The sequence below is a fragment of the Indicator indicator genome, chromosome 23, assembly GCF_027791375.1.
Source record: "Indicator indicator isolate 239-I01 chromosome 23, UM_Iind_1.1, whole genome shotgun sequence".
Classification (NCBI taxonomy): Eukaryota; Metazoa; Chordata; class Aves; order Piciformes; family Indicatoridae; genus Indicator; species Indicator indicator.
Window position 1 is genome coordinate 7,253,040 of NC_072032.1, and position 26,773 is coordinate 7,279,812.

General features: G+C 47.0%; 2 protein-coding genes across 2 annotated transcripts; both read right to left on the reverse strand.

The window, feature by feature from the left end:
* Positions 1-361: 361 nt before the first annotated feature.
* Positions 362-10,820, reverse strand: LOC128974730 (neuropeptide-like protein C4orf48 homolog). The gene is made up of 4 exons (XM_054391426.1): positions 10,756-10,820; positions 10,417-10,568; positions 5,433-5,521; positions 362-427 (listed from the first exon to the last, which is right to left on the reverse strand). Exons 1-4 carry the CDS (start codon positions 10,818-10,820, stop codon positions 362-364), a joined length of 372 nt encoding a protein of 123 aa, XP_054247401.1.
* Positions 10,821-16,421: 5,601 nt separating this feature from the next.
* On the reverse strand, positions 16,422-25,072 carry LOC128974927 (neuropeptide-like protein C4orf48 homolog). The gene is made up of 4 exons (XM_054391689.1): positions 25,058-25,072; positions 22,817-22,959; positions 20,689-20,777; positions 16,422-16,493 (listed from the first exon to the last, which is right to left on the reverse strand). The coding sequence occupies exons 2-4, from the start codon at positions 22,938-22,940 to the stop codon at positions 16,422-16,424; spliced, it is 285 nt and encodes a 94-aa protein (XP_054247664.1). The 5' UTR covers positions 22,941-22,959; positions 25,058-25,072.
* Positions 25,073-26,773: the final 1,701 nt, after the last annotated feature.

The window sequence follows — 26,773 nt, forward strand, 5'->3', positions numbered from 1 at the left end:
CAAAGCTATTAAAGAACTTAGCTCCACTGACCTTCACAGCACTATGGCAGCTCACATGTGCTGAGGAGTTGGCCTGAGAGTCCAAGAACAACTTTTGGCTTAAAGTACCAGAAAAGTGAGATTCTATCCTTGCATAAAACCCATGAGTGAGGCTTTGGCACTGTTTCTTCTGTTGACATTTCAGCAGATGCAATACAGCCTACAGCAACGATCAAACACATCAAAGCAAAAGTTAAAGCTGAGTTGTACCTGCTTGGATAAGAAAGTGGAGCACAATTGGCACTTTTGTATCTCCCTGCAATTTATTGAACAGCATTTTAAAACTGGAGAAATGTCCACTGGCCAGATCCCAGTGCTGGTTTCAGTGTACTGCAGGAAAGCAATCGCACAGGGCTCTCTTTTCTGCTCTCAGGAGGAGGGTGTCTGTCTGCAAAATAATAAAAAAAAAGCAAACAAACCAAACCTGAAATCAAAGAAATTAATCTATCACTTCAAAAGTATGTAGATTTGATTAGACCTAATCCCTCCACACAGCTGTAGCCAGGCTTCTTTGCTGAGTAAAACAAATCATAGTTATTAATGCTGGTTTTCATCCAGAAAAAGTGATGAAATAAGTCTCTTCAGAAGAGAGAGGCATGGGGAGTATTTTTATAGCCTGTTTTCATTTTCCCTGTTAACTTCCAGGGGGTAGGCTGTCAAAATTCGTAAAGTGTCCTTTATAAAGGCTGAGAAGAATTCCACCTTCAACTGCCTTCCTCTTCATTCCTTCACAGTGACTGAGAGCTTCCTGGTGACAATGTCTTTGGTGCTGTGTCATTTAACTGCACCACACAGCAAGTGCTGAGGAGCCAGTGGTGCTCCCAGTTGCATTGCTACTTCACAGAGTCATAGGTTCATAGAATGGTTTGGGTGGGAAGGGAACTTCAAGATCATCCACTTCCAACCCCCTGCCATAGGCAGGATCACCTCCCCACTAGACCAACTTGCTGAAGGCCTCATCCAACTTGGCCTTGAACACCTCCAGGGAGGGGGCATCCACAACCTCCCTGGGCAACCTGTTCCAGTGTCTCACCACCCTCACTGGAAAGAACTTCTTCCTAATCTCCAGTCCAAATATGTCCTCTTCCAGCTTCAATCCACTGCCCCTCATCTTGTCACTACAAGCCCTTGTCAATGGTCCCTCCCCAGCTCTCCTGTAGCCCCCTTCAGGTTCTGTAAGGCCTCCCTAAGGTCTCCCCAGAGCCTTCTTTTCTCCAAGCTGAATAACCCCAACTCTCTCAGCCTGTCCACAGGGTGGTTCTTCAGCCCTCTGATCACCTTTGTGGCCTCCTCTGGATCCACTCCAGCAGCTCCATGTCCCTTTTATGCTGGGGGCACCAGAAGTGCTGCAGGTGGGGTCTCAGCAGAGCAGAGGGGCAGAATCCCCTCCCTGTCCTGTTGTTCTCACTGCTTTGGATGCAGCCCAGCACATGGTTGCCTTCTGGGCTACCAGTGACCATTGCTGGCTCATGGGGAGTTTGTCATCAACTGACACCCCCAAGTCCTTCACCTCAAGGCTGCTCTCAAGCCACTGCTCGCCCAGCCTGGATTTGTACTTGGGATTGCCCTGACCCGGATGTAGGACCTGAAGTGGGGAAATTCCCTGGTTGTTTTTTATGAGATGTTTTTCTTTCTGTTAGATTTTCTGACTGATAGAAAACTTTCCCAACGTCTAAGAGATTAGCTTCTGCACTTCCAGACATACATAATGGTGAGGCCTTGAGTGAAAGAAGAGACAGCGACCCAAAACTTGAAAGGGGCCAAGGTAAAGACACTAAGAGGCTGACATCAGCCCCCATCTCAGACCTTGCACTTGGCCTTGTTGAACTTCATGAGGCTGGCTTGGGCCCAACTTTCAAGCCTGTCCAAGCACTACTGGATGGATCCCTTCCTTCATTGTGTCAACTGGACCATACAGCTTGGTGTCACTTGCTGAGGGGTACCTCAATCCCACTGTCCATGCTGCTGACAGATGTTAAACAGCACTCGTCCCATTACCAACCCCCAAGGGACACAACCAACCCCTGAGGGACTCTCTAGAGTAACTCTGGCCTGAATCCAGCTGTCTTGAATCCAACAAGTCTAACCTCGCTGTCTGAAACTCAGAAGCTTTCAGGCTAGTTCTAGACTGAAGTTTGTGGCTCCTACTTCAACATGATTTAATTTACTGATAGTTGCCTTATTATCATCTCCATTTGGAGCCATGCCTCCAGAACTCCATCCAAATCTTCAAATACATTCTCTATGTACATCATTTAAAGTGACTTGGCTTTTGGAGTGCCTTAGTGGAAAAGCATTTCCAAGTTGTTGGTTTTGTTTTGTTTTCTTTGTATCCAGGGGTAAAAAAAAAAATCTTCAGTATCATTTATTTCGTTGTGATCAAACAACGACATTTTGTGGGTCTTGGTCTCACTTTTTGAGAAACAAAAGCTGAATTTCTCAAATGGCACCAGCATTTCAGAAGCTGAGTCTGCTGCAGGACTCAAAATAAAGCTGTTGGTGCAAGCAGCTCACATTAGCAAGTGCAACAGTGACTGAAGAGAATTTTTTTCCTGAGCACATCCTGTGGTTTTCACCCTGTGGTCCCTCCAGCAGTTTGTAAACTGACTTTGAAGAGCTTTTTGAGTGGGGGAAAAAAATGTTTCCAGGCCTAATTTCCCCATGAGTAAGTTTCCCATCTGCACTGGAAAAAAAAAAAAAAACCAAAAAAACATTAAAGCTTGCAAAGCACTTGTTAACAAATTATCTCCAAGCTCTGTAAAACAATAAGGTCTTCGGCCTGCTGGTGTTTCTCTGACATGACATCTCCTGACAAATTAGTAACAGCAAAGGCCTAATTTACAAAGACACAGTTTCCAAAGGAGTAGCTGGACGCACCCACATGGGGACCAGCTCCCCCAAGCTCTGCCTTACTTGGCCAGCAGTACTTCTGTCCTCCAGCAACTCCCACTCCCTCTAACTCATTTCTTGTTCTCAGAAGTAAGCTTTTGCAGGAAGAGGCTGTTTCAGAACTGCTCTTCCTTCCCTTCACAGCCCTCTATCCTTTTCATCTCCCAACTTTTGACATCCATCTTTGCATTAAAGAGGGCTTGTTCACCTCCCTTGTCTGCTCTCACTTATCAGCTTAGAGCAGGGGTTATTAAACACTGCTCCTTGCTCCTGGAATGAAATCTTGGATGAGTGAATGTTCTCACTGTTGGGAGCCCAGCAGAAGTCACAGAATCATCTTAACATCAAACAGGCTTATTGGATTTCAAACAAGCTGTCACTGGTACCACAAACCCTGCCTAGACCTCACTCATGACTATTTACAGGCAGGAAGAGCAGCTCTGGGAGCACTCAGTTACAAACTGAAAGACCGACAGAGTAGCATCAACTACAAAAGTTAATTGTGGTCCTGTTGGCTTAGGCAGTTCCTGATAGGAACAGTCCTGCATGGGGCTTGCCCTTGTAACAACAACTTCCAAGACTCAGGAGTTGTTGAATGAAGTTATTTGTGTGCAAGACTTGAGAAACTGGAGTTGGTCAGTGTGAGCCAAGCACCAGTGGTTGGGTAAGGCTACAGAGACTCTGTCTTTCAGAGCACAGAAGGCCACAGCGTGCCATTCGTAGGGCTCTGGCCACTGCATTTCACTTCAGTATCTCTGCATCATTCAATAATTTGTATTGAACTAAAGCATCTCATCCAGAAAGGGCTCTGGAGTCTCAACCCAAAGGCAGGAAAAGTTGGACAGGGATAGACCCTGTGTCAGCTGTCAAAGGGTGGCTGATGTTCCAGGTAACTGGTTATGTTTGGTTTGGTCATGCACTGCTCCTCTGCCCTTTGCTCTGCAATGCTGAGAGCTCTCTGAATTACTGCCTGGGCATCCCCAGCCTGCCCAGGTCCTCAGAGGAGCAGCAGCTCACCTGGCAGTGCTCTGGCACCAGCTTCTTCACCTATCTCCTGCCTCTGCTCTCTGGTGGGTTGCATTCTCACTCCACTTTCCAAACAGAATAGCCAACAGAGATACCTCTAAACAGCTCTGCCAGTGGGATTAAGGAATTCTGCTGCCTCTGTTGCATTCACAACACTCTTCCCAGTGCAGCCCAGTAGATGACTACCTCCTTGAACCTCCCACGAAAAGCCTGGTGAGAGTGTAAGACCCACCACAGCTGTGATCACACATGGTCTTGCCATGCCATCTGTAGGCACAAAACTTCAGCTGAACCTGATGTACACAGGTGAAATCTCACTGTGCAGCAGCACAGCTCAGCACAGCTGCTGGAGGTAAAGCTCCTCTGCTCCCACTCTGACACTTCACAGTTACTGAGTATGGGAAAGTTCTGCAATGCAACCCAGAGCTCTGCCCTAATCAGTTTGCTATTGATAGCTCACAAGAAAGCTATAAAGTCACTCCAGCATTATCGTGTGGGGCCCTGCATGATTGCCCAAGGTCAGAAGGAACCAAAGACAAAGCAACATAATTGCCCTTTGAGGCACAGAATTGATTTATGGCTCTTTAGTTGACCCTGCTGTGAATGACAATTTGAGCAGAGTGTGACTTTAGAGGAACAAGAAGGCCTCCTCACCTACCAGCAGAGACAGCACTGGCCACAGGCACTGAGTGGGCATCTGAAGGAACTGGGAGATACGGCTATGAACTGGTTTCAGTCCCCATTAATTGTCATGGTGCTGTTAGTGAAGGAGAGGTAGACCAAGACATACTTGAGAGCTGCATTATTAGACATGAGGGACCTCCTGCCCCTTCCAAACTTCAGCCAGCATGGGAACCACTGGAGCAAGTCCTACCCCAGTCAGAGTCCCTATGTATTTATGAACCCACATAAGTGTGCCCTGCTAACATCAGGGCATCTCACCCTCATTTTTTTGTCCAGGGGACCTCTGTGGCACAAGACCAGCATGTGCAGCTGCAAAATGCCCTGTGTGCTACACCAGCTGCCCCAGCAGATGTGCTTCCCCCTTTCTCACAGACTATTGATCCATGAGGAAGCAATGAATATATGTGCTTCCCTTTCCTCTCTGCCAGCCCTGCCTGCCACTTTCTTGCTCTCCAGTTCTCTTTCTTCTCCTGCCCACTCAACACTCAGCCCACAGCTCAGAAGCAATGCTGTGAGATAAAGAGTAAATCATATTTCTTGTTCTCCTCTCCCTTCATCCATCTCCTTTCCTTCTCAGCTTGATGCAGGGACTGTCTGGGGTAATTCTTCAGCCTGTTATGCAAGGAGTCAGGCTAGATTATCTCTAATGAACCTCTCCAGCCTGTGAGAAATAATCTGTGTTGGGCACAATCCTATTTGCTGCCCTGGCAGTGAGTCAGCAGAGATGTCACGCCTGCTGCACACAGGCAGGCAGCGACGAGGGCTGGGTGCAAGCCCTCCGGAGCAGCACGTACCCGAGCGTCTAGGCTGTAGGCTGTCTTCTTCAAGTCCTGCAACGCCCTCTGCATGAACTCAAACGCGTGGCAGTCAACGCACGGGCGACCTGCAAAGCAGCACAGAGGAAGACATCGCTGTCACGGGATGAAATGTGGAAGGGGAATACTCAGAGAACTCCTAATGCCAGGAGAAAGCTCGTTTTTCCCGGAGTTTGGGCTGCCTGTGCACAGGGATGCAGCTATCCTTGTGCAAATGTGTGAGGATCAGCAAAACCACAAAGACACAGAAGGTGTTCAAGACCAGGCTGGACAAGGCTTTGAGCAACCTGGTCTAGTGGAAGTTGTCTCTGCTTTTGGAACTAGATGATCTTTAAGGTCCCTTCCAAACCAAACTGTTCTAGAATTCTATGATTTTGCTGTGTGTTCTCTTCTGAACATAGCCCTGGCTTGATTCTGCTAGGTGCTGTGTGCCCTCAGACCCCAGCCTCTCCCCTCAGAACTGCAATCCTCACCCCTCCTCAGACACAGGCTCATTCAGACCAAAAACAGCAGTTTGCAGTGGTTCAGGAATCAGACAGGCAGGGCTGTTTTCACAGCAGCTCTTACAGAGAAGCTTGGCAGGGGACAGTGCCAGCTCTGTCTTTGCTTCCTTTCACCTGCTGCTGTATTTTTCCTCTGCCAGGAATGCAAAGCATCCCACTGGCTCTGCAGCTGGTGCCAGTGTGCGTGCAGAGCGAGGCAGGGCAGGGAAAAGGCAGAGCAGAGGAGAAGAGGACTTGACAACAATTAAAATGGCTCACTGCTGGACCTGGGCATTGCTGTGTGGCCAGGAGTCACCCTGCACTGATCTCAGGCCCTTTCATTCAGTCACAGAGTCAATGAAGGGTGAGGTTTCAAGATGAAGAAATGTCAGTACTGGAGGAAGAATGGGGAGAGAGGACAATTCACACTGATCACAGACCCCCCCACCATGTTGATGAGGGTGCCAAAATCCTTGTCCACAGGCAGCCACCTGAGAAAGCAAAGAGGGTGCAAAGCTCCTGTGTGATGGTTTTAAATCTAAACCTTTAATTTCTTCTCACAAAGCTGCATTTGCTTCCAAACTGAGTTAGCCTGGTTGTTGTCAGTGTGGGAGGGGGATTCCAGCTCTCCACACTGTAACATCCTGCCAAGACAGTTGGGGAGCTGCCCAGAGCCAGGGACCTCCTGTGCAGCACTGCAGCACCCTGTGCCTGGCACCCTGCTGTCAACAGGGACTTCTGGCTTGGGCCTGATGGAAGGGAGCAGCCAGAATGCTTCTTGGTCCCCAGCAAACCGGCTGGGGACTTTGACCTAAAGGAGGTATTTCCTTCCAACACATGCTTCATCTCCATTCCCACAAAGCAGGCATCTCAGGGAGACCCAGGGATCAAGCCAGGGATCTAATTCCAGGAATGTGGGGAGACGGGAACAGGCTTCCCAGGAAGCCTATGGCAGCAGTTGCAGCCACTAGCAGATGCTTAAGGAAGATCCAAGAATAAGCCTCTAGCAATGTCCTTCTAGGCTGCCAAGAGACTGAAGCATGTGCTGGGTCTGGCTGCTGTTTCTATGTCTGACAAGCCCTCCATTAATTTTTCTCACATGAATGTGCCCTACTGCTTCCTGAATCCACATAAACTTCTGGTGTCTACAGCACCCTGTGGCAATAAGGTCCACAACTCATCTTTCAGTAAGTGAACAAAGTACCATCCCTGTCTGCTCTGCAGTTAACATCTGCTGCTTTCATCTCCTGCCTCTAATTTCTGCAGTGGAAGGGACAGTTATTAAATATTCACCACCTTTGTCCCACTTATGACTTTGCCACTCTCCATCACTCCCTGCCTCCAGGCTGAAGATGGTAAGATGGCCTACCTACCTGGGCTTCATCTCTCCTCATGCTCAGTGTTCTCAGTAGGATGCTTGTGGACATTTCCCCAGTTTAATGGTATCTAAGGGTCTGTTTTCACAAAGTTTTTAACCAAAGGTTAAAGATGCTGTTGCCAACAGGAGCAATCCCACCCTGCCCTCTGTCCTTGGCTTTGTGTTCCCACACCGTCCCCCTAGCTCACAGGAGTGACCATGCAGTTGCTTAATCAGCTGGATCACTCATTTTTATTTGTTTTCCTCCTCCAGATTAGATCCTAAATGCTCCAGTTCTGCAGCAATAACAAGAAATAGGGCAAGAAGAGGAGGACAGGTTCTGGGGAGGAGAAGGGCAGAGGCAGCAGCAGGCTTAGGGCAGCTTAAAGCAATTGTGAAACCAAACTTTAAGTCACATCTTAGCAAAGTACAGCAGAGTGCTATTAATTCCTTGATGACAGCTGGGAACAGACTATCATTCATAGGGAGACTTAACAGGTTTGTGGATTAACATAATGAGAATTATCAGGAGTCAGCTATAATTCTTTAAATGGGCCCTGTCAGCACAGAGACTGACTGCATGTCTTTGTGAGTGTGGAGAAGTGGGGGAGGAGAGCTTAAAATATGCTCCTTGGCTTCTTGGTGAAAAGCTGGAACTGAAAGCACTGTGGAAGTCTAATTTATGTTCCACCACATGCACGTGGTGTTTACTCTTTGTATTTCATGCACCTTGGCTGATGGAAACAGACTGACCAGCTTCTGTTCTTCACATTCCACATTTCAGCTTTCACAGGGGGTGATCCAGGCTGTAAATGCAACAGGAAGCTAGGGAAATTATTTGATTTTTTTTTTAAGTGGATTACACTGAATTTAAATAATCTGCAAACACTGGTAACATCACTTCAGACCTGAACAGTCTTTTTTTTGTGCATGCAAAGTGCTGTGTGTGGAGTGCAAGGACATGATTAATGCCTGCTAATCAGCATTATTCATAAAAAGCTGGGCCTGGCTCCCTGGCTGGCAGAAAGATTGCCAAGTGGAGAGCTGGTGATGGTACACCAAGCCAGATACTGGTGCCACATGCAGGGCAAGGTCTCTCTGCCAGGCTAGGAAGAACTCTGACTCACTCTCATGCATTTCTCTTGTGACTTCTGCACGTCCCACACTTGTACAAGAGCACTGCTGCCCCTCTCCTGCCTGTGATGCTGCGGGAGGTACTTGTTCCTCCCACCAAGTGGGAGAGAGAAGCTGTAGTGCTGTGTGGTCTGTGAGGGATTGATCCTGCTAAGGGCATGTTCCCAGTCCCATGTCACACACCTAGGAACAAAGAAAAGCATGGAGCACCACACTGGTCTGCCCTGTAGAAGGTCCATGTACATCATATATTCCTGTCAGCAATGTGTGCTAGAGTTTGGTTGGAAAAGCCCTTTCAGATCATGCAGTCCAGCCATTCTCTACTTCCACCAAAGCTGGTGCTAACCCACAGCCCTCAGCACCACATCTCTGTGCTGTGCAGCACTTTCCCAACAAGTGAAGCATCCTGAGTTCCTTGCTGCCTTAAATTTCTGCCCCTGCAGCAGCACAAAACAATTTACAGCTCAAAAAATCATCTGGGAAACTTCCTGCTGACCTGGCCTCAGACATAAACACTGGTGGCACTGCTCCCTTACTCAGGACAGAGCAGCATGTCTCTGCAGCAAGCCTGGCCTCAACCACTCTGACCTGCCCTTTATTCCTCATTCTCACAAGCAGGAGCAAGACAAGAGAAGGAATCTTCCTCAAGGGCTCTTCAGGGCGCTCAGCTGGGCCAGAGGATATCCAAAAGATAACTCCTGAGACTGGAGTCAGAGAACCTGGCCAAGAGTTTTGTTCTGCAGATGAAAAGGAAGTTTCCACAACAGAAGCAGAAGAAACCAGCATGTACTTTTTGCCCCAAACATGTTGACTTGCCTCTGCTCACATAGAAAGGCCATGGTGTAATTCATTTTTCCAGCATGATTTTCTCCTTGAGGAGACAAAATGAACCATTTGTCACAAAACTTATTAAAATCAATTCATGCCTAGAAAACAAACAGATTAAAATAGAGATGAGGGATGGTTGAGAACAGACCAAAACATAGCACAAACAAAGAAAGAAAAGGATGGAAAAAGAAGAGAATTCAGCATTAAAATCCTGCAGAGGCAGCTACACAGAGATGTGTTTGAAAGCTAGTAATGGAATTCCAGGAGGATGAAATGCAATGACTAAATTAGGTCTTGGATTAAATATTTAGGTTGTCATGCTGTGATACAAGGTGAGCATGACTAAGAACTAGAGATTGGTTTGTGTGCAATTATTTCCTTTTCTTTTTTCTCCCAGAGGATGTTTTAAGTTTCTAATGAGTGGCTACTTGCAACTTGCTGTCACCAAAGCATCCTGAGAACATTGACTCCATCCCCTGGTATCTTTAAACTTTTGCCTCATTTTGGAGCTGAGCAAGTTTAACTAGAGACTTGCTCAAAATGACAGAAGCTAAGCTAGAGCAGAGATCCAAATTCAAGGGCTCCCAGCTCTCCCCAGCCAGGTGGTTAGATTTATTAACTTCTAGCTTTGCAGAGTAAGAGGATTTCACAAACCTACATCTGCTTTACAAACATCCTGTTTGTGTAAACTCCCCCCTCTAGCTGTAGCAGTTACAAGAAGGTTGAACTTGACCTATTGTTCCAAACACTAACATAAAGACTTATGAGCTAGCAGAAATAACAGAAATTTCCTCCTAATATCCAGCCTGGCAGGGGTGTCGTTTAGAGAGTGGCAAACCTGGGAAGGACACTCTTGAGAAGCAGATGTAAAAGACCTACAACCACAGAGCTTTAAAACAAGCTCCTGTGAAAATTCTAGCCTGCACTTAGTATTTTTTTTTCTCCCTCAACAACAGCTAATCCTTTTCTTGCGTGCTGGTTTATAGGCATTTTTTTCACCTGCACTGCTGACACCTCACAAATCCATCACTGCTCCCTCGCCAAGCAGGCGATGCAACCCTCTCCTGGAGAGGAGGTCTGTGTGGCTGCCGTGGGGTAGGAGGAGGATAGCAAGCCAGCTGTGGTGCAGCAGGAGGGCACGAGTGCCAGGGCAGGTACGTACTTTCTGCTGGGATGACAGTGCCAGAGTCCTGGGCAGCCCCCAGAAGCTTGATGCTGAGCAGGCCGAGCAGCCAGATGAAGGGGATGGCCACACGCATGGCGCTGCGGGCAGGCGGCCACGCCACGGCTCTCAGCAGCAGCTCAGGCTCTTCCCTGCCTGCAACAAGGAGAAACAGTCACCACCAGCCCTTCGCTCCCCACACAGACGTGGGGGAGGTGTGCTAAGCACAGCCCCACATGTCCGTGCAAACCCCCACGCACACAGAGCTGCCACCCCGCACCCCGGGCTCGCTGGGGTCCCCCAGGCGCAGTTTGCCAAGTACCTTTTCTTTCTCCTCACCGGTGTGCCAGAGCCTTGGAGAAGCTGTAGCAAGCAGGAGAGGCTCCAGCAATCACTCTGAGCATGCGTCCCCTCTGAATCCCCCCTTCCCTCCCCTTTCCCTGATGAGGGTCATTGCCATGGAGATTTGCTATAGCAACACTGAAAAATTGGAGCTGCCAAGTGGAGAAAAAGATTTAAAGGGGCCACAATGTGGTGGATGGTCACCTCCTCCACCTCTGCTCCTCGAGGGCTGCGTCCTCTCCTTGGTGAACACTGGCTGCTGACACCCACAGAAGAGGCTCTTAGGCAATTTTTGTGTTTGTTGCTTTTGTTCCCAATGGGCCTGGGCTAAAACATGCCACCCCTAGCCATTGCCCTTAAGCTGTAACTCAGAGTGAACTTTTATTCCAGGAGGTTTCAAACTAAATGAAAATTCAAAAGTACACTTGGAAAAACAAAGATGCAGGGCCTGCTAATGGCACCCTGCACTCTGGGGACGACTCCACAGGCTTTTTTTAACTTGAAAACAAAGCCTTGTGGACAACAGCCCCCACTTGCACACAAACCAGCTGAGAACATGGATCCTGCACAGCATCACACTGGGTAACCAAGAGAACAGCCCAGCCAAAACATGCCCACCACAAAAGTTAAAGGATGCTCACTTCACACTCAGCTCTTGATCCAGGGTGTTTCTGACAGGCTGTGTCCTGACCCGGCTCGAGTGTGAGTCCTCCTGGATGGGGGATCTCTGCAAGGACCTGGCTGAAATCAAGCCTTCAGAAAGTGGAAGGGATACCTTGGAAAAGAAAGGGACACTCTCTCAGAACCTGCTTGTCCCAGAGTGTGAGCAGAGACTCGTCTTGCAACGTACCTGTTCAAGTCATGTCCTTCTGTCACAGGAGAACACTCTGCCTCCTCTCAGCAGGGAGCGGGCTCCAAGCCATCCTGCTCTGTACAGAACAAGTAACCTGCCAGGCTGTGGAGGCATCAGCCTGCTGGGCTGAGACATAATTATCCCAGGCTTTCTTCAGCCCTGGGACTGTCCCCAGCAGCATACTCTGCTTCTATTTCACTTGTTTCTGTGGTGTCTTCAGAATCACCTCTTACGTGCCTCATTTCATGGAATCCTGGAATGCTTTGGATCAGAAGGGACCTTCAATATCATCTAGTTCCAACCCCCCCAGCCACGGGCAGGGACACTGTCCACTAGACCAGGTTTCTCAAGCATTTCAATGCTTATGCTTTTGGACCAGATTAGTTAAAAAGTCATTTTATAAAACTCCAGGCTCTTGACCGTTTTCTGGCCAAGCAGAATTATCTTGTGCATGCAGCAAAGGACTTTGCAGGGGGACAGCCCAAAACTGTGGAAGCAGTTCCTACAAGAGTGACATACTGAGCAAACCTTTAGCCCAAAGTGCTACTGAAACTCCACTTCCCTCGTGTGGAAGGTCCAAATGAAGGTCTCAGTGAATGAGGTCTTCATAGAATCATAGAACTGCCTGAATGGAAAAGACCTTAAGATCACTGAGTCCAACCATAAGGTGAGTCAGGGCAAACGTGCACCAAAATGGCTCTGAGGAGCTGTGACTCCCAATCCAAGCTCTGATGCATGAAGTGAGATGTCCCAAGTTAACATTGTTTGTCTCTTTGCAGGCCCTAGATGCCTGTTAAAGGAGCAGCTCCATAATAGTTGGGATATGTGGAACAACAACTGAGTGTACACTCATCCAGGGCTGGTCACACTGTCGAGCCCTGAACTGCAGTTTTAAATAACACCAAATGGAAATTCTGGCACAAAATCCAAACCTTGCACTTCCATTCCCCCTGACATATGTTTCTTGTGCTCACCCTTATTATGGTCCTCCAGCTATGTCATACTTCTCACACAAAAGCTTCAAGAAGAGGACAGAAAGGAGATTACAAATGCAGCAGCCCCTGATAAGGTGTCCTTCTTCTGTTGGTGGCACCAGAACTGGACACAGGACTCCAGGTGGGGTCTTATGAGAGCAGAGGGTGAAAATCATCTCACTCAGCAACTATTGAGACAGCTCAGGGGAGATGTGAGTTATACCAGCCATGGAAAGGGTAAATGCAGTGATTGTCCTTAAAAGGAGGAAGAGAAAGTAGAAAATGCCACACAAAGCAGTTTAATGTCAATCTCTGCAAAGCCTTTGAACCCCACCAGCAGTTTGTGAGCACTGGGAAAACAAGACCTGGAGTTGCAAACAAGAGGTATTTGTCAAGAGCCAAGTCAGACCAATTTAGTTTCCTTCTGTGACATGGTAACAGGCCTTGCAGGTAGGGAAAGCCAAATGTAATCAACTCCAGGAAGATTTCTGATGCTGTGTCAGAAGCAAACTAAGGAAACTTCTCTGAGGCCAGCAACACTGCTGAGAGTTAGCAATGGGTCACTGTCACCATGCACAGATGTATCACACCAGGTCTGCAGAGACTTAGTCAGTTCAAGGGTTGTTCCACATTTCACTGGTCACCTGGATAATGACTAGGCAAAGGGGTTATTCCTTGGTTGTTCCACGGGGTGACAGGCACAAACTTGAACATCAGAACTTCCATCTAAACATGAGGAGGAGACTTTTTAGTTTAAGGGTGATGGAGCACTGGAGCAGGCTGCCCAGCGTGGCGGTGGAGTCTCCATCTCTGGGGACATTCCAAACCTGTCTGGATGTGTTCCTGTTTGACCTTCTCTAGGTGAACCTGCCTTGGCAGGGGGGTTGGACTGGATGATCTGCAGAGGTCCCTTCCAACCCCTACCATTCTCTGATTAAGATGTAACATCAGCCTGGAGGTGAAAAGCAATGCCAGAGAAGAGGACTAGAATTCTAAATCACACAGACAGGTTGGGAAAAAAAAGGAAAAAAAGGGTCTAAAAATGGAATAAAATGTTAGAAGGATAAGAACAAGGTGCTCCACTTCATCAGGAATAATCAACAGCTCATATTTAGAACTGGGAACAGCAGGGTAAGTGGCACTTCTAGGAAAATGCTAAGGAGTCACGAGCTGAAACCAGTCCCCAGTGTTCTCTCATTGCCAAAAGAAATGTAATCATCCTGGGATTTAAACAGTGCAAGAACTTAGAGTGCCTTCAACAGAAGGTCTGAGCTGTAGGACTGCATCTGGTTTGGTCATTGAAATAGTAGGAACTGGCTGAGGCATCAACAGCAGCAGAAATAACCAGAGATCTAAATTGCATCAAGGCAGCACCACCAAAGCCCCTGATAAGAGGAGAGGAAATGGCCTCAAGTTGCACCAGGGCAGGTTTAGGCTGAATATCAGAAGAAAATTCTTCCCTGAAAAAGTTCTCAAATTGTGGAACAGGCTGCCCAGGGAGGTGGCTGAATCCCCATGCCTGGAGGTATTTCAAAGAGGCAGAGATGTGGTGCTGAGAGCCACAGTTTAGCAGCAGCCTTGGTAGAGTTAGAGAATGGTTGGACTTAAAGGCTTCCAATCAAAAGTATTCTAAGACTGTACCTTTTAGACATGATTTGGGAATGGCAGTGGAATAGTTTGCCCTTCATAAACACAAGGGACGGGCTGGGTGATGTCTTAGGGATACCTTTCCCTTCCTGGTTTTCATGACTGCCTGATCACAAGACTTATTCTGCTTCCCAAGCAGTCCCTTCCCAGCTCTCTGTTGTAATTCCAGTATAAACACAGACACCCCTGGGAGAAATGCATTGCCCTTGTGCAGCATCTGAAGCTCGGACTGTTCCTCCTTTCCCAGCCATCAGGGCAAAGGCAATGTTTTTCTGGTCTAAACAAACATTAAGGCTAGAGAATATTCTTGGTTTAGGATGTGTCAGCAATATTGGGCTGCAGGGCAGCTGCCAGGGTCCACAGCTTCTGAATCATGGAATCCTAGAATGGTTGGGCTCAAAGGGACCTTCCAGATCACCTAGTTCCAACCTCATGCCATGGGCAGGGACACCTTCCACTAGCCCAGGTTGCTCAAGGCCTCGTTCAGCCCGGCCTTGAACACCTCCAGGGAGGGGACATCAACAGCTTCCCTGGGCAACCTGTTCCAGAGTCCTACAACCCTCACTGTAAAAGAATTCCTCCCTAATATTCCCTCTAAATCTAAGTAATCCTACTTTAAATAATTATTTCACAGTCCTGCAGATGAATTGATTGGTGAGAGGCTGAGGCACTGTAGATGTTTCAGCCCATAATCAGGATAAATTGTATTGTCTTTTTGGCAGCCACCTCAGATCCTGAGAAGGAGTGAAAATTAAAGCACCCTATGCTTATCTTGTCCCTCATGCCATGAGATGATGGTTCCCCTTTCCTTGATGGTTCAGTATCCTTTTTAAACACTGAATCAGAGGTTTGGTAGGGGAAAAAAGTTTCCTTCACCAAATGACAAATTTGTTCATGTCACTGCTTGACAAGTTCCTCAACTGAGAGCTTCCTGGAAAAACTTTCAAGAATCCAACCATAAGCTAAGTCTAGGTCAGACTCTGAGACTTTGAGACACTGCTGCTGTCCCAACAAAGTCCCCTATATGAAACTGAAAAGTTTCAGAGTGAAACCATGGTCATCTTTTTAGGTTGTGATCAAGAGCTGAATAGTTACAACCTCATTAAATCTGGTACCACAGAATCATGGAACTGTTTGGGTTGGAAAAGCCCTCTAAGATCATCGAGTTCAACCACTGACCTAAGACCACCATGGCCACTAAACAACGTCCCCAAGTGCCATGTCCACACATTTCTTGAACACCTCCAGGTGTGGGGACTCCACCACCTCCCTGAGCAGCCTGTTCCAATGCCTGACCATTCCTAAGCAAAGAAATTTTAGCTTACCTCCAACCTAACCCTCCCCTGGCAAAATTTCAGGCCATTTCCTTTCCTTTTATCACCTGATACTAAGGAGAAGAGACCCAGCCCCTTATCTTCTACTACTTTGTTCTAAGACACTCTCCCCCTCCCAAGTCTGAATTAAGCTGAGAAGTTTCAGTAAGGAGAACAGACTGACCTCCAAGCTCACTGCAACCTAAAAGTCTGCTAGGATTTATGGAAAGGAAACTGCTATATTTCACCAGGCTCAGTGCAGAAGCCACACCAAAGGGCAGATGTTGCCAGTATTGTTTGCCTAAGTGAACTCTGGTTTGCTCAAAAGTTGGTCTGGATTTGACATTAAATGTCCTGATGTACCTCTTTAGAGCTGGGAGAACTACAGTGTGGTTGAAGGTGGTCATAGTGCAGACAACAGACAGGAAAGGACTTCCATCATCTTTAATAGACAGGCAAAGCCTACAGAGAGCACACTTCCCTGTCTTAGTGTAACTGGTTGAGTTGCTACAGAGATATGTTCATATTAGAGACAAAAATCAGCTGCAGGTATCTCCAGAGCACTTGCTGGCTGCATTTATCTTAGGGGTTCCACCTGTCTCTAATATAAACTTAAAGCAGGCAAATGTTTCCCCCACAAGTAACAGCCTCACTGACCTGAGCCCTTCCAGTGGGTGTGAAAACAGGGTACTCTTAAAAAAAAAAAAAAAAACAAAACCCAAACCACAACAGACAAATACATAAGACACAGCCCCCCAGTTCCCTCAGGACATCAGGGCATACATGCTTGCCATGTGAACTCCATAAGGCTGTGTTTTATACAGCTGCACTTGAAAAACCACTCAGCAGTGCTGCTCCTCAGGTGGCCTCCAGGATTCAGTTCAGCAGATTTGCAGTGACACAGTCGCAAAGGTTTCTCTTTTCCACTTGAAGAAGCAGAGTCTCTGTCTGCAAGAGAGGGAGAGCAAAAGCAGCAGCAAGTGATAAGGGTGAGCACTGTAAAGATGATTAGGTGCCTTTTGTCCTAAGGTTTGGAATTGGTTGCACTTGGGGACTTTCACTGAAGTGGTGAAAGCAAGGTCCCTCAGTTGAAGTGGGGTTCATCAACATCAGGAGGTCATCTTCAACAGATGTATGATAGAGGACAGAGCTGTTTGCCTCCAGTATCAGATCTTCATTGTCTACCGTGAGCTGCAGTTGTATCTGATCCAAGAGAGGACTTCTCCTTATTGCCATGGGACACACTAGCTGTGTAAAGTCCTCTCCCAAATGAATCCCCACTGGTGTAACCAGCTGCACTAAAAAAGGGCTCCTGCTGGAGCGGGTCCAGAGGAGGCCACAAAGATGATCAGAGGGCTGGAGAACCTCCCCTATGGAGACAGGCTGAGAGAATTGGGGCTGTTCAGCCAGGAGATGAGAACCTTAAAGAAGCCTTCCACTACCTGAAGGAGGCTACAAGAGAGCTGGGAAGGGCCTTTTTACAAGGACTTGTACACAACAAGAGGGAAGAGATTGAAGATGGAGAAAGGGAGATTTAGACCGGAGATTAGGAAGAAATTCTTTCCAGTGAGGGTGGTGAGACACTGGAACAGGTTGCCCAGGGAGGTTGTGGATGCCCCCTCCCTGGAGGTGTTCAAGGCCAGGTTGGATGAGGCCTTGAGCAAGCTGGGCTGGTGGGAGGTGTCCCTGCCCATGGCACAGGGGTTGGAAGTGGATGATCTCGAAGGTCCCTTCCAACCCAACCCATTCTATGAATCTATGAATTATGAAGGCTAGCAGCTCTCAATGCCAGTGAAATCCATCCTTCCTCTGCCTGCCTTCTGTTTTTTTGTACGAGGTGGGATTGCCATGTGTTTAAGGCTGTGCTTCAAAAGCTGTGCTTTACAAGCTGTGCTAGCCATTGAGCCACAGCAGCTAAAAGCAGGTAGAACAGAGCTGGGTTGAAGCATCCTGCTCACCAGTACAGGAAAAGCCATCAGGATGTTTTCTCCCAGATGATAAATCACTAGGCATGGCCCTGTGGTTCTTTATTAAATCAGGTGTCACTTTTGATTGTTTCAGGCACATTGCAAAACTATAAAGATCTGATTAGATTTTGCTAATCACCTAAAGGACACTCAATCACCACCCTCTAACCATCTCCTTGACATTTGCAATGGTCTGAATAGGGGAGGCTGACAGAGTGCTTTGGAGCTAAGCCCCAGGGCTGCTACCATTTTATAGATCTTTCATAACACTCTCAAGCCTCTGTTGGTACCTTCATAGGCACACCTAACAGTGCTTTAACATCCCAAACAACCACTGGGAGTGCAGAAAGCAGTAAAGAACAAAATGGCCAAGCTGGATGGGGCTTGGAGCAACCTGGTCTAGTAGGAGGTGTTCCTGCCCATGGCAGAGATTTGGACCTAGATGATCTTTAAGAATCCTTCTAACCCAAACCAGACACAGTCTTATGGACCCCATCAAAGGTATGTGACCCACGCTAGAGTCAGTTTGCTTTGTGAGACACCAGGTAGATCAACATAGGGCCAAATGAAGTGTGAAAGCTCCAAAGCTCTTATGTTTTCCCCTCTACAGAAGTGCAGGATAAGATCTGCAGGAGGAATTAAATGGCAATTTCCTCTCTAAGCTTTTGGGAATCCCTCCCCCTCCAAGACACTTTAGGAGTGCTTAGTCATCACCTCAAAATCTTGCCTGCAAACAAAAGAGAGTTTTTCAAGGAAATTAGTGTCTCCAGTGGGAATATTAATAAAGGGAATTGTATTTTCAGGTGCTGAAACATTTGTCCCACTAAGCAGCAAAACAGACTGAAACACTCAAGTGTAAAAGATGTCTGTGGCTGCAAGTAATTGTCTTAAAAGTCACACTTTATATCAAACTGGGCCACAGCTGAATAATAAAACTAAGAATTGAAACTCTGTAGAATTCTTTGGAATATGTAGGCAGAATTCTTAGCTGTGTTGGGCTTTTATTTGAGATCCTGCTTTGAATAGCTGTATTTGATAAATCTTCTCTTGGTAGCTTCTATCATAAAGGCCACTGCCACAGCCAGGAAACAAGAGAAGATTTTAGTGGCTGAGATATTTTTGAATCGAGATTTATAAATCCTGGGGCAAAGTTTAAAGATTTGTAAAAGAAGGAAAAGCTGTGCTAGAACCACTTCACAGCACCATCTGCACATCTTGTCTGGGCTGCAACACAGTGCTCAGCAGATGTATTCATTAAGATTTCTTCATGAAGAAGTCATTTGACCTGTAATTATTGAACAGATTTTGTTTAACTGTAAATGTGCTACCCACCAAGCTGGCTCTGCTGGAATGTTTGTTTGTTTGCTGTAGTATGTCACAATGCAAAGCATCTTCATTCCTGCACCTCTATTTCCCCCTAAACATCACAGAATGCTAGAATGGGTTGGGTTGGAAGGGACCTTCAAGGTCATCCACTTCCAACCCCCTGCCATGGGTAGGGACACTTCCCACTAGCACAGGTTGCTCAAGGCCTTGAACACTTCCAGGGAGGAGGCATCCACAATCTCCCTTGACAACCTGTTCCAGTGTCTCACCACCCTCACTGAAAAAAATTTCTTCCTAATCTCCAGTCTGAATCTGCCCTCTTTCAGTTTCAATCCATTGTTCCTCATCCCATCACTACAAGCCCTTGTAAAAAAATCCCTCCCCAGCAATCCTGCAGTCCCTTTCAAGTACTGGAATCTTGCTCTAAGGTCTCCCTGGAACCTTCTTTTCTCCAGGCTGAACAGCCCTGACTCTTTTAGCCTGTCCCCATAAGTGAGGTGCTCATGGGCCTTGCTTGGAGCTACCTCAAAACATTTTTCAAAGATGTCGGATCACAGGCTTTGAACCGTGAACAACCTTGACCATAGATTAGAAAAGCAAAGGAAGTTGGAGTGCCTTCTGTTGCCAGATCTGTGTAGGAATGTAGTGTCTTCAGCTAAAGGACACCCAGGAGGTGGGGAAAAAGCCACCCCTCAGGCACCACTATCTGACAGCAGCTGGGATACAGCTAGGCACAGATTGCAGGTTGCAGTAGCAAGAGACAGATTCGAATTCGCTCACAGAAGGAAGATACAAACCTTGGCAAACTCTCCATGCTGACTGCAAGCCAGACAAGTTTGGTTCCCTGGGCTGCTCTACTTTGTGGTATTTTTCATCCTTATAGAATCAGAGCAATGTAATAAATCCCTATGAGGTGACTTTTCCTCCCTTAGCCTCTCCCCAGGGGTAAAAGCACATACAGGGAGGGGTTTATCTGAGCTGGCTGTCTCTTTTTGGGTCATAAATATCGATGATTCTCTCCTTCCACTCCCTAACACAAAAACAAAGGTGAGTGCTCAGCATTTGGAATGAACAGCAGTGCTAATGGCTGGAACTGGTCAGGAGAAGGACAGAGGGCTGAGGACTTTCAGTCCACACTTCCCTAACCTTCCTAGTACCCCTGATACCCCAAGATCCACAAATGACTGCATGAAGAGATGGAATGTAATTAGCCAGCCTCATCTTAGAGGACAGCACAGTTCACTGTCTCTTGCAAAATCTATTCATCTTATTTACTTGTGTACTGGGTCCAGGCCTGGGCACCCCAGCTCAGGAAGGACAAAGATCTACTGGAGAGAGTCCAGTACAGGGCCACAAACATGCTGAGGGGACAGGAACATCTCTCATGTGGGGAAAGGCTGAGAGAGCTTGGGCTGTTTAGCCTGGAGAGGAGGAGGCTGAGGGGGGATCTCACTAACGCTTGCAAATATCTCAAGGGTGGGTGTCAGAAAGATGAGGACAGATTCTTCTCAGTGCTCCCCAATGACAGCACAAGAGGTAATGAGCATAACCTTGAACATAGGAAGTTCCATCTAAACATGAGGAGAAACTTTTTTACTTTGAAGGTGTCAGAGCCCTGGAGCAGGCTGCCCAGAAATGTGGTAAAGTCTCCATCTCTAAAGACTTTCAAGACCTATCTGGACATGTTTCTGTGTGACCTGCCCCAGGTGATCCTGTTCTGGCATGGGGGTTGGACTTGATGATCTTCAGAGGTCCCTTCTAACACCTTCCATTCTGTGATTCTGTAATTTTATGCACAGCATTTTTTTCCTTATTAACAACAAACAAAGAGAAAAGGAATGTTTCCTCACCCGTGTGTCTAGGTTATAGGCTGTCTTCTTTAGATCCTGCAGAGCCCTCTGCATAAACTCAAAAGCATGGCAGTCAACACAGGGACGACCTAGGAGAGGGTTTAGTAGAGCATTTAGTAAACAGTCAGGACGATATTTCATCAGGTAGTAAGTAAAAGAACTAAACAGTGAGTATGAGGAAGAGCTATTGAAAATAGCCCACAGAGCAAGTACTGATGCAGGGACTCTTCAACAGTCCAGGTTATTGTAAATGGTCTATCATGATGGCTGCAGTTTCAACCAACATGATGGACCACAGCAACCAAAGAGACTCAGTCTCTCGATGACTTAAGAATGACTTCAACAAATTTGCATTAAAAATCTTCTTCCTCCTTTATTGCTGTTCCTCTTGTTCTTCTGTTGTCACAGCATATAGTGTGAAAACACTTAACCCATAATTGAAGTCTTTCATTTTGCTCTATCAACCCTGGTGGAGCATTTCCAACTTGATCTTCAGTGATGGAGAACTGGAACAGGCTACCCAGAGAGGCTGTGGAGTCTCCTTCTCTGGAGACCCTCAAAACCCACCTGGATGTGTTCCTGTGTGACCTGCTCTGGGTGACCCTGCTCTGGCAGGGGGGTTAGACTGGATGATGTCTAGAGGTCCCTTCCAACCCCTAACACTCTATGAAACAGATACTTCCAAAATGATTCTTAATAATTCTGAATGTGCTGATAGATTGTGTTTTAGAGAGAGACCAACCCCTAACATTCTGTGATTCAGGTTATCAAAAATCCCCTCTGAAACCATGAACCTGTTTCCCTGCAAAATCTTGTCTCCTCATCTCACACACTTGAGCTCTAAATGGAAAGCTAAGGGAATAAAATTGACCACAATATCACAGACAGATCACTTACCCTCTGCATTTGGCTATGAGACAGCTTTGTCCAAAGCTAAGCAAGCAGCAGATAAACACAATGCCTTGTCATTAGGAGGCAGTGCTGATAAGCTGGACTGCGTGCTGGACTAATTGCAGTGTTGAAGCCAGTACTGCCTATCTAGGTACCCAGACTGAAGGTCACAAGGCTTGCTCTGCCTTGATCATCACCTAACAGAAAGCTGTGCCCTGGCTGATAATAGCAGTAGAGACAGAACAAATACAGACATGACAGAATGCCTTCGAATCAGCAGGCTCTGCACATGCTCTTATTTGCACCTTGGTGCCTCTGCCTGTCTGACACCTTCATATTGGGCAAGTGAGAACTTTTGAGCACAGCTTTAGGTTGCTCTTTGAGGTATGGTAAGGAAGGGTGAAAGCCAGAGTGGTGCTGGAAAACCCTGCAGTATCTGTCAGCCTATTTTGCAATTACTTGATGTTTGACTGATTACTTCCAGCTCATCATCTATGTGCTAACCAGCAGCCAGGAATCCTGCCTGCTGGAGAAGAGGAGCCTGTCAAATTCTTTAACTGGCTAAGAAAAACAAAGAGATTAAAAATAAACACTGAGCAGAATTAAAGGCCTCCTCTCTCACTGTTGTACCACCACAACATTGTTGTCACATTCACACCAGCCAAAGGGAGAGGACAGCTTGGTGCAAGGCCCTGTCCTCATGTTCATGATATAAAATAAACTCAACACAGACCAGCAGAGAAGAATTAGGTGGTTGGGGGCTGCAAGGCTAGGTGTTGACAAAGTGTGTTTCCTGGCATCTTCACTGTGAATATTTTTAGTCAAAACTACTGATTTTAATTCTGTGGATATTACAAAGACTGAAAGATGACATCAACAGTCAATGGCAGCTGAAAAAAAAAGCAAATCTCAATAATGTCTCTGAAAGGCAAACACAGATTCTTGGCACAGAAAGGACTAACACAATGAAAAGGCTGGACAAAAGAAAAAGTGCAGAGCAGTGGCAGATTTCAACAGGTAGAAAACAAGGGTAAGAGAGTGGAAAGCCTTGGATGCAGGAGCAAAACAGCACTGATATGAAGCTGTGGGGTTAGAACAACATAAGCAAGATGTGTCTAAAATGGTTTGAGTTATTTGGACAAGCTTTAGTATGTGAACTCCTGCAACACTGAAAGAACAGTAGAAGCTGTAGGAGAGGACAGGGTAGATATTTCATCTGGAGAGGGGTGGTACATACTTTCAGCTGGTATGGCTGTTCCTGCTTCTTGGTCAGACCTAATAGGCTCCACGAGAAGCAGTGCAACCACAAGGACTAAAGGAACTGTGAGGACCACTCTTCTCAGCAGGCAGGGTGTCAGCATCTTGGGAGTGGGTGCTTCTCTGTTTATCAAGAGACATAAACAAATTAGTGAGGAACATCACAGATACAAGGGGTTTGTTACAAAGAACTTCATGTTCTTGCTGGCTGAAGCATTGGCAGTCTTCCCTTGAAAGAGGAAAATGTATCAGAAGATGTAGAGCATGGCCAAAAGTTCTCTGTACTTTTCCAACAGTGCACATAAACCCCAGCTGGGAGAGAATGCCTTTGGTCATGAAGCAGAAGATTGGCAGTCCCTAAACAGTTTTTGGTTTCACTTGCACACCAGGATGCCAGCAATTTTGCCTGCTCTGTGTCTCCAGTCTTTTTCTAACTACACAGCCCCAGACTAGCCTATGAATCTGGGCAGCTGCTCCACTGCTAGACTCAGATCAGAACTGCAGGGGTTACAGAGCTGGCCAGCTTAGACCAGAACCTGGAAAGGAGGCTTTTACCCTCTAGCTTTCTTTAGTGATGCAACATATTTTCACAAGTATGATAACTAAAGGTAAACACACACTACACTGGTCATAAGCCCTTACTACTTCATGAAATAGCTGAAGGTTGTTAAACCTCAAAAAAATTCATAACTAGGACTTCTTGTGGTAAAACAAAATTCTTAGACCTTGTCTCCCCTTGCAATCTGGGCTTCAAACCAGCCATCCATTTGTTCTTGAACATCAAGCCAGGCCACACCATGAAGGTGGGTATAGCCTGGTCCAGCAACAACTCCCCTTCACACAGAGGTACAATTTCTGAGTAAGTACACAGGATTCAAATGAAGTGTTTTCTTGATCCAACAGGTAAACTGTTCAGATCACAGGGAACTTGGACTGGCTCAAGCTGCACCTGTCTATTAGAGATTTCAATCCAAGCCTCAAGCTTGCTGGCAAACTGCTAGTGTGGCCCTTAGTTCAGCTAAGTTTACCTTCTGCCCTGGACATTCCCATGGAAGAGAGAAAGAATCAAATAAGGTTAAATTGTAGCAGCACAATAAAATCACCACAAAAAAATCTCTTTAGTTAAACATGGGAAGACAGGATAATGATCTGCCTCTTCCTGATTTTTAAGTTGGTGCACAGTAAGCAAAGGATGTTGCATAAGAACATCAAATCTGTATGAGATAGATGATCTCTAAGGTCCCTTCCAACCTAAGCCATTCTATGTACTGAATGCAAGGGTACAGCACTGCTCAGCACAGTTTGTGTTTGAAGGGCAAGAGAAGGAGGCAGGATAAAAAAGGTTTTCCCCATCTTGCCACAAACACAGAAGAGAACAAGCTTGCTCTTCAATATCTGCAACCCATCATTTCAGACACAGCTGCAGATTCTGCACAAGCACTTGCATCATGTGCAATTCATCCAGAAAAGGAGCAGCAACACACCCAGCCACTTAATCTGCACCTCAACCTAAGCACAGGAATAGGGGAGGATGCAGAAGCAAGACACACACACATATGTAGAGCCACAGCTATATTTGGACCCACATCAAAGCAAACAAAAAAAAGCCCTGGTCATGTAATTCCTATAACCTCAGAATGGTGTTTCCTATTCCTCCTACTATTTACAGGTGATCTGATATAATCCTTTTGCTGTTTTCTGCAATCCTTAAAATAAAGAGATTTAAATCAGACCAAGCATCTTGGGTTTTCTGCTGTACTTCATGGTGATCTTCAATCAAAGCAAGTACCATCAGACACCCAGCTTTGCAACAGGATGCAGCAGAGTGTCTCCAAGTAACAGTAAATGAGGATAAAACCAGGCTCCTTCAAAAGCACCTAGGGCAGGAGCCTCCTGGTCAGCAGAGCAGGGGCTATTCTCACAGCTGACTCTGAGTGCTGCAAAGGCTCACCAAAACAAAGCAGATCTGCTGTTAAACTTTTTCAGGGCACCTTACACAACACCCACCCCAGCACCAGCTCAGCCTTGGATGTGAGCCCCTGTACAAAGCAACTGCTCCCACCTCAGACCTCATCTAACTACTGCCCCCAGTCCCTGTGAGGAATAACCATGCCAGGATGGTCTCTCTTGCACTGCACCTGGGAACAGACACAGAGCAATGCATCAACTTGTGCGAAAGAGAAAAGTCACCCTGTCTAACAAAGGAAAAAAACACCAGTACCTGATCTCTGCCTGGTCTTTGTGCTGGTCTCTTTGAAATGGCCGCTGCAAACTGCTCCCAGAACAAGTGCAGCATTTCTGAGCATGTGCACTGTCTCTTTTTAACCTTCTCTGAAAGAGGTTATTACTATGGGGAGATTTCTGCCATAGCAACAATGCAGAGCACTGCAGCACGCAGCACAGATTTAAAGAGGAACAGGCTACCTCTTCCAGGGCTGGGGAAGGATCTCTCTGCTTTGACATGTGAGTTCCAGCAGTAAGCTACCTGCTCTGGGCAAGCTTTCTACAGCTGGGCCATTTGATTCATCTCCCTTGAAGTCCCCTGAAAGGTTTTCCTGAAGTCTGCTCAGGAAGCCTGATGCAAGCAACTTGCTTCCCTAGCACCTGAAAATAACCACTGCAAATGATACCTGCTTTATGGAGAACCAGGAAAAAAAAACATGGGATTGCACTCTGGGACTGGGGAACACATTGCAAAGGATGTACTCAGGGACTGCAGGACACATTGCAAGAGGTGCACTCAAGGACTGCAGGACACATTGCAAGAGGTGCACTCAAGGACTGCAGGACACATTGCAAGGGATGCACTCAAGGACTGCAGGACACATTGCAAGAGGTGCACTCAGGCACTGCAGGACACATTGCAAGGGATGCACTCAAGGACTGCAGGACACATTGCAAGGGATGCACTCAAGGACTGCAGGACACATTGCAAGGGATGCACTCAGGCACTGCAGGACACATTGCAAGGGATGCACTCAAGGACTGCAGGACACATTGCAAGAGGTGCACTCAAGGACTGCAGGACACATTGCAAGAGGTGCACTCAAGGACTGCAGGACACATTGCAAGAGGTGCACTCAGGGACTGCAGGACACATTGCAAGAGGTGCACTCAAGGACTGCAGGACACATTGCAAGAGGTGCACTCAAGGACTGCAGGACACATTGCAAGAGGTGCACTCAGGGACTGCAGGACACATTGCAAGGGATGCACTCAGGGACTGCAGGACACATTGCAAGGGATGCACTCAAGGACTGCAGGACACATTGCAAGAGGTGCACTCAGGGACTGCAGGACACATTGCAAGAGGTGCACTCAGGGACTGCAGGACACATTGCAAGGGATGCACTCAGGGACTGCAGGACACATTGCAAGGGATGCACTCAGGGACTGCAGGACACATTGCAAGAGGTGCACTCAGGGACTGCAGGACACATTGCAAGAGGTGCACTCAAGGACTGCAGGACACATTGCAAGAGGTGCACTCAAGGACTGCAGGACACATTGCAAGGGATGCACTCAGGGACTGCAGGACACATTGCAAGAGGTGCACTCAAGGACTGCAGGACACATTGCAAGAGGTGCACTCAGGGACTGCAGGACACATTGCAAGGGATGCACTCAAGGACTGCAGGACACATTGCAAGGGATGCACTCAGGGACTGCAGGACACATTGCAAGAGGTGCACTCAGGGACTGCAGGACACATTGCAAGAGGTGCACTCAAGGACTGCAGGACACATTGCAAGAGGTGCACTCAGGGACTGCAGGACACATTGCAAGGGATGCACTCAAGGACTGCAGGACACATTGCAAGAGGTGCACTCAGGGACTGCAGGACACATTGCAAGAGGTGCACTCAAGGACTGCAGGACACATTGCAAGGGATGCACTCAGGGACTGCAGGACACATTGCAAGAGGTGCACTCAGGGA

What these genes read in the sequence shown, in the direction of transcription:
- LOC128974730 (XM_054391426.1), bottom strand. Translation starts at nt 10,820, where the DNA reads ATGCTCAGAGTGATTGCTGGAGCCTCTCCTGCTTGCTACAGCTTCTCC. An exon ending in CACTGTCATCCCAGCAGAAA is followed by an intron (nt 5,522 to 10,416) that starts GTACGTACCTGC and finishes GCTGCTTTGCAG; the next exon opens with GTCGCCCGTGCGTTGACTGC. An exon ending in CCTACAGCCTAGACGCTCGG is followed by an intron (nt 428 to 5,432) that starts GTACGTGCTGCT and finishes ATTATTTTGCAG; the next exon opens with ACAGACACCCTCCTCCTGAG.
- LOC128974927 (XM_054391689.1), bottom strand. Translation starts at nt 22,940, where the DNA reads ATGCTGACACCCTGCCTGCTGAGAAGAGTGGTCCTCACAGTTCCTTTA. An exon ending in AACAGCCATACCAGCTGAAA is followed by an intron (nt 20,778 to 22,816) that starts GTATGTACCACC and finishes ACCCTCTCCTAG; the next exon opens with GTCGTCCCTGTGTTGACTGC. An exon ending in CCTATAACCTAGACACACGG is followed by an intron (nt 16,494 to 20,688) that starts GTGAGGAAACAT and finishes CCTCTCTTGCAG; the next exon opens with ACAGAGACTCTGCTTCTTCA.